This window comes from Cynoglossus semilaevis, chromosome 10 (assembly GCF_000523025.1).
Source record: "Cynoglossus semilaevis isolate Cse_v1.0 chromosome 10, Cse_v1.0, whole genome shotgun sequence".
Taxonomy (NCBI): domain Eukaryota; kingdom Metazoa; phylum Chordata; class Actinopteri; order Pleuronectiformes; family Cynoglossidae; genus Cynoglossus; species Cynoglossus semilaevis.
In genome coordinates, this window is record NC_024316.1 from 13,453,141 (window position 1) to 13,459,892 (window position 6,752).

Consider the following 6,752-nt stretch of genomic DNA (forward strand, 5'->3'; position numbering starts at 1 on the left):
GGGCAGAGCAAAGCAGTGCAGTAGGCTGGGACTCTGTCACTGTGGCCAAGCGGACAGATCCAGGGAGAGGGGGGGGGGGGGGGGGGGGGGGGTGGGGGCAGCCTGAAACAGAGTCAGGGCGTGGGAGGGGCGGTGGGAGGACAAGGGGACAGATAAGTTGACAGCAGGCCGTAGCAATGATTTACCTGAGGGGTGTACCACAGTCACGGGCCAATTTTCAGCGTCATTAAAGCTCTCGCGCTCCCACTTACTCACTCCTTTAGTCTATCCTCCTCTTTCAGCCACAATGTGTGTTTCTTTTAAGTTTTTTCTCCTTTCCTCACTTGCTCGCTCTGTTTTGTGTCCCCCATTCCAGTGATCTGGCCGACACCGCTCTCTGGTAACTGGTGGAGGGTCCAGCTGTGGCCGCCGAGACGGGGAGGCTTCCCGCGGGTCCATGTTATATCCAAATGACTTCCACGTACGAGCACACAGACATCTGGCTTTATCACACAGTTTTAATATGCAATTGATATGTGATTTGCCGTGAACCTTGTTTTTCCCCCCTCATAAATGGTTTGTCTTCTTTAGTAATGACATAATGCATGTGGTGACAGGTCAACACCGTGTTTATGACTGACATAAGACTGTTGCATAGTTTGAAGCAACGGGCTTTTAGGCACGGGCTGGAGCGTTTGAGAGTTCACGGGCTGTAGCAGAACGATTTCTGTTGAATCATTGCTATGTCGAGAGCTTTACGACGGATGTTATGTCGTTTTTATGACATTTGTGATTAGGAGTCATGACAGGCACTGTAATTATGTTTTGTGCGAGCCGGGCTCCACTGAAAATCATGGCAAAACTCTCATCCGGCATTAAATTCTCAGCAGCAGCTTTGAGCGCTATTCACGGCGGCATAAAGTAATGATACAGCATCATGCTAAAATTATATTGCGGTAATGTGGGTCTATGACATCATATTTCTCCCCCATTTACTCAGAACTAAGATTTGATATGCACTTTCTTGTAGGCATTAGCCGTTAATTGTCATGCAGTGGCAGTTTAGCAGATTTAGTGATACGGAGGTGCTTTAAAATAGACGGGCGTTCTAAAATAGAGAGCTTACGGAACAGATTGTGTTTAAAGTCCATCAAGCTAGATGCCGGATGCAACTTTCCACTTGAGTGACTTGGTGTCATCTTTATGATAAAAATTAACGCTAACATGCCATCGGCTGTAGATCAGATGCAGTTTTTACTCCTCAATTAATGACCCCACGTTCTGCGTTTCAAAACTATCCAAGTGAAATGCTCCTCTACTGACAGGTCATTTGGATTCTCAGCAACATATTTTTAATACCTATATATTATATGGGTTGCATCTTTAGTGTCAGACGTCTCTCTCTGCCGCTCTGCACATTGTGCCTGAAAAGGAAAACATTTCTAGGTTTTTCACTACATCACGACATGTTTTTAACTCAGCATTTTAACCAACACTCGTAGTCAATGCTAATTTTTCATGAATTTTTGTGTTTAATCTAGTGGAGTTATTCTGCTTTAGTTGAGATGATTTCTCATCGCCTCTGTGCAATGTGTGATAAACAATTTAACATTCGCTCGCGACACTTTGATCCTCAACTCTACCTGCTGTTTTTTGCACCTGATTTTTTACTAGAGCAGAGTTTTAGATAAAATTGTGATATACGGATACCTAAAAATATGTCAGATGGGTTTTTTATCTTAATCGTAAAACTCATGCGTGTGTGCGTGAGTTTACAGATATTTTATCAGCGCCATTTTTTATTCTTTGCTTTTAAACACTCAAGATTTAATATTGGGCTTGTATTGCTTCAAGATGCCAGTGCTAATGAAGGGAATGCTATCAAGGTGCTGGGTTTAAATCAGCCAGGGAAAAACAGGTTTTAATGTTGTTAAAGAGCTCAGGCGGTGAAGAGTGATGAATGTGGAGGCAGTAAATGTTTGTCTCACCTCTCAGTTACTCGCCGTTCCTTGGATTTCTGATTGACATCCATCTCGTAGACTGTCAAAGAAATGGAGGTGGTTGTTCTCTTCAGCCCTCAGTCCAGTTCTACAATGACAACAAAATCAGACTTTTAACCAAACTACAGAAAAAAGTTTAAAATTATTGAATTTTTGCAACAGATTTTGATTTCGGGAAAATACGATTTCAGTCGTAGGCTACGCAAAGCAGCAGGTGGTGAGAAAGACACTCCTCAGAATTCTACAAAGAAGGAATTTACTGATGGAAATGTAGTTTGCAAAACTGTCTTAGATCTTTTTGACTTGGCCATAAATCCAAACTCCAAGGTGACATCATAAACCAACAAATCTGAAGCAGCTTGAGTGACTCACAGATTAAGAAGAGAGTGGAATACTTGTAAACTTGCATAAAAATACCCCAAAGCACAACAATGTAATACTCAGCAAAAGAATATACACTACTATTAGGGTAATAACTTCAACACAGAAATGTTTAAGCTTTGTAAAAAAAACATTTTGTTTCTGCACGCAGAAGTTAATAAATATTACAAGCTTAAAGGCGTAAGAAAATACTTTATATTTTATAAAAATGTTGTCCTCTACTGTGTGTTTGTCTTTCTTTGTGGGTCCATTTCTCTCATACAGTCTGACTCCTGTGTTCATCAGTTTTTTTTTCTTGTTTTTTTTTGTTGCCTGAGAAGGATGTTTGTTTTGTCGTAGCTCCACTGAGAGCTCCAGAGGAGGCGCTGCTCCTCAGGACACTGTCTCACCGTGCAATAAAGCTGCGGTGGTTATACGGTTTGTTTTGAAGTTTTCTGTGTGACGGTTTATCCTACGTGTACACCAACGTTGATTTCCTCATCAGTCATGTAACCAGATGTGTGTTGAGGTCCACTTTAATAAAATGGTTCATGTATCCAGTATTGGTTCTAACGTGTCATTTTTCGGCCGAAGATTACTGCAGTATTTTGATCTTCACCTGACATTTCACTGATAACTGATGACGCCGTTACTTTTTTTTTTCCCCAGCTACTGTACTCAACCACGGATCACCTTTGGCTGATTCAGATTCATCCCTTATATTAGATTTTTCTATCTGCTCACCTTTGGATCTTCTACAGCACCTCCCTCAGGCCTCACCTCCTCCTCATCCTCATCCTCACCCCACTCACTCACTCACTCACTCTCCTGATTCCCTTTTGAAGCTCTCCCTCTTCTTCTCCTCCACCACCACCCCCACCTTAAGTCCGGGGTGACGATAGCTAATTATAAAATCAATGATGCCGGGCTGCCTAGTTTACAGCTCCCTCTAAAACCTTAACTGGGAAATCACTGTGGGATTGATGGCTCCCTCACTCTTTATCTCTTTTAATTAGAAATGTAAAAGATATGAAGACCCGCAGGTCAGAGCACATCTCCTAGTTTTTTATGACCCCGACGCCTGCTTTCCCAAATCACTCCTTCCTTTACCTGGGCCTTGTTTATTTCCTCTGCCTCCTTACTGGCACAGCCTCCATCTCCACTCCTGTCACAGACACCTCCACCCATTTCTACACGGCTTTCTCCATTACCTTTTCTTAAAGATGGGCTGCCTGCCTCTGCCTCGTGCAGGGGATGGTGTTAAATTTACGGTCTTTTCTCCTGAAAGCGTTTCTCACCTTCTCCTCAACTCCCCCTCCCCTTCCCCCCCAACACCCCAACGAATGATTCCCAACTCTCCGTGGATCCACTGTAACAAATGATGAACACGTCGTTTTTTTTTTTCCTACCCGCTGTGACCCAGGCGGCAGAGAATGTTGTAAATGATGTGGTATTTCACATTACAACTCTGCTACCAACGCCATGCGTCCAGAATATGTCACCCAGGCCTTTCTGCCTTGTATATGGCTCCAGGTCCACACAGGTTTTTATCACATCTTTCCCAGGTCACATACATCTGCACCCCCTCGCCTTTATCACGCCCTGAGCGCGGGCTCTTCCTCCCTGACTGCTGCCAGGAGCATTCAGGTTCACCGAGCGTTATCCCCACAATCACTCTCTGAGGAGCAGCAGCCTCTGCTCCTCCACTATCTCCCCCTGTGTGTTGACTCAGGTGCCACTGCAGTCTTTCCCTCCACCTTTAGAGCAAACTCAGCAGAAATGCTGCATATTCTTTTGTAGGGGTTTAAATATTCAAATTCAATTTGTTGCTACGCTGCAGTCACGACCCACTTTTATGGATTCTCTACTAGTTTAGTGAATAATTGATGCTCTGTGGCTGCAGGAATATGGGATGAGAGATATTTTTTGGTTTTTTATTAATGCATTGAGACATAATTTCCTTTTTGTTTTGTGTTTTTTTTTTCCAGCGGCCTCTTTTCATTTTAAAGAAGTATCGGTACATTTTGTAATTAGTTGGTCAAATATTGGCGACGTTGAAGGATGTAGCGTATGTGGAAATCCTTGGAAGCTCTTTTAAATTCCCCCAAGCAAAACCAATCCATCTCATGGGTTCCCATGGCAACAGCGTTCAAGGGCTGACTATATGAGCCTGTTTGATTGTTCCTTGTAAAATAGTGCAGAATGTATGGGCCTTATTTTAATTCCTGTCTGGCATTATTGATCCGCCTTTAATGATGGTTAATGAAAGCAATCATATAATTAATAGAATCTCATCATGTTTATCTCCCACCACTGATCCTGTCTCTGTGTCTCTCTATTAATAAAATCAAAGTGTGGCATTAGTGTCCCACACAGGTCCACTGAAGGAGACAGATGTTTACAATCAACACTCCTTCATCTGGAGAGCTACGTACTCACAGAAGGAAATCACCACGGCGTGATCACATCCCTGACAGTGATGAATCTCATGTGGATGCTATAAAAAGAACTAATAAATTTGAAGGTAGAATATGCAGGAGGAATTGGTAAACATGTAGCAACTCCTCTCTTCCCTGCAGGGGGTGCTATAATTGCAGTTTAAATGATGTGCTTCAACATTTTTTTCAGACCAAGGACATTAAGACTGATGAAGAAAATAGAGTGAGGACCTCACCACCATATATATATAGAGAGAATAGAGCGAGGACCTCACCACCATATACATATATATATATATAGACATAAAGGGAACTCTTATTATGATTAAGATTATTAACGCTCTATTTATCTACAAAAAGAGTGGTTCATAAATTTACATTTTTGTTTTTAGTGCCCGTGGCATATGGAGACGAAGAGGCATTTACACCTTTGGTCCATTTAGAGCCCACACTTTCATGGCTTGACAACTACTTTTGAAATGACAAGGCTACATTTATGGTCACTACTTAAGCCACGGTGATAAAAATGAGTACCTGGAGGAAACCCATGCTCACACGTAGAGAATATCCAAACTCCATACAGAAAAACTGGGAATCAAAGCAGTGAACTAGTGATTTTCTAACTAGGGCTCACACTAATAGTGAGCTTTCTAGAAGCTTCTTTGGATTTGTTTGTGATTAAACATAATAAAATGGGTTAAAAGAGAGTGAAAGAAATGTAAAGAAAAGAAAACGGTCCTAATAAAAAAGAAACATTTCATGACACCCCCCCCTTTACTTACCTTCACGGCCCCCTCAGGGGCTGCCGCCCTCCTGTTGATGACTGCTGATCAATGAGTTTAATGCTTTAGCCAGAGATCATTCACAACAGCACAGGCAGACGTCGTGCTGACTCATTCTGGGAACACAGTAGCACAGAATTTTGTGTCTGAATCCCTCCAACATTATTGTGACACAACTTTGATTACACCTTATATTGATACATAAACCACAAATTTGAAGAATCTTAAAATTAATGTAATGGCAAAGGGTTTTTATGTAGAGATTTAAAACTTACAATACCTCTGAGGCCTGGTGGTGCTGCTGAAGCTGAGGCTGCACTTCCTCCACCACTCATTTCTTCTTTTTTTTGTTTAATTGCCAGCTGGCATCTGTTAAGTTGCATTACTGCCACCTGCTGGTCGGGTCTTAATTACTTTTCTTTTTTTCAAGGAATGTCCTGATCTCTTGCAAAAGAAAAAAAAAAGAGGCAGAAGAAAAACACACCACCATACACTTCTAGTCACCTATGAGCAACAAGTCATATATGTATGTATTTAAATATACATAACTATATTTATTTATTACATGTGTGTTTGTGTATCTGCTTAGCAACTAATAGCCACCTGGAAATGTACATTTAAAACAAAAACCATTAATTACCTTTTGGTTTGTCTTTATTAACATTTTAAGCCCATTAGCACCTGCCATATTTTGCAGAAAATATCATAATATTAAATAATACCAAAAAAATGTAGTGTTTGAATATTTCTTCACTTTACTCCTCCCATTTATGCACATATGATAATGAATTACCTTCTGTTCTATTTGAAACCAAAGGCTTTTAATTTTTTCCACTGTGGACTGACACAAAAACACAGACACACGACCCAAAATGGCCGCCCGAGTGAAGCCACAAGAAAAACAGTCTCCTTCTCGGATCATAAAAACAACAACTGATACTAAAAGGTAAGTGTAAACTCATGAAAACATCAATAAAGTAGGTTTACTTTCCATTTCTGACAATAGAAGTGGGATATAAAAGTGGAAAAAGGCATTTCCTACAGAAAATAGGATTAGGGAGTCTGGGGCTGAAGTAAAAAAGTGGGCAAAGGAACAGGAGAGTGGAGAGGAGTAAAATGGCAAAAGGACAAAATGAAAAACACAGGGAGAGGAGGAAATGTATTGACATGATGACTAAAGGGTGAAGAAACAC

The 6,752-nt window shown here is 41.2% G+C and overlaps 1 protein-coding gene across 1 annotated transcript in view; it reads left to right on the plus strand.

The window, feature by feature from the left end:
* Positions 1-2,581, plus strand: part of calcoco1a (calcium binding and coiled-coil domain 1a) — an 18,463-nt gene extending 15,882 nt beyond the window's left edge. The window contains exon 15 of the mRNA XM_008318898.3: positions 356-2,581. Within this exon, the coding sequence (XP_008317120.1) occupies positions 356-383 (28 nt within the window). The 3' untranslated portion in view covers positions 384-2,581. The remainder of the gene's footprint in view (positions 1-355) is intronic.
* Positions 2,582-6,752: the final 4,171 nt, after the last annotated feature.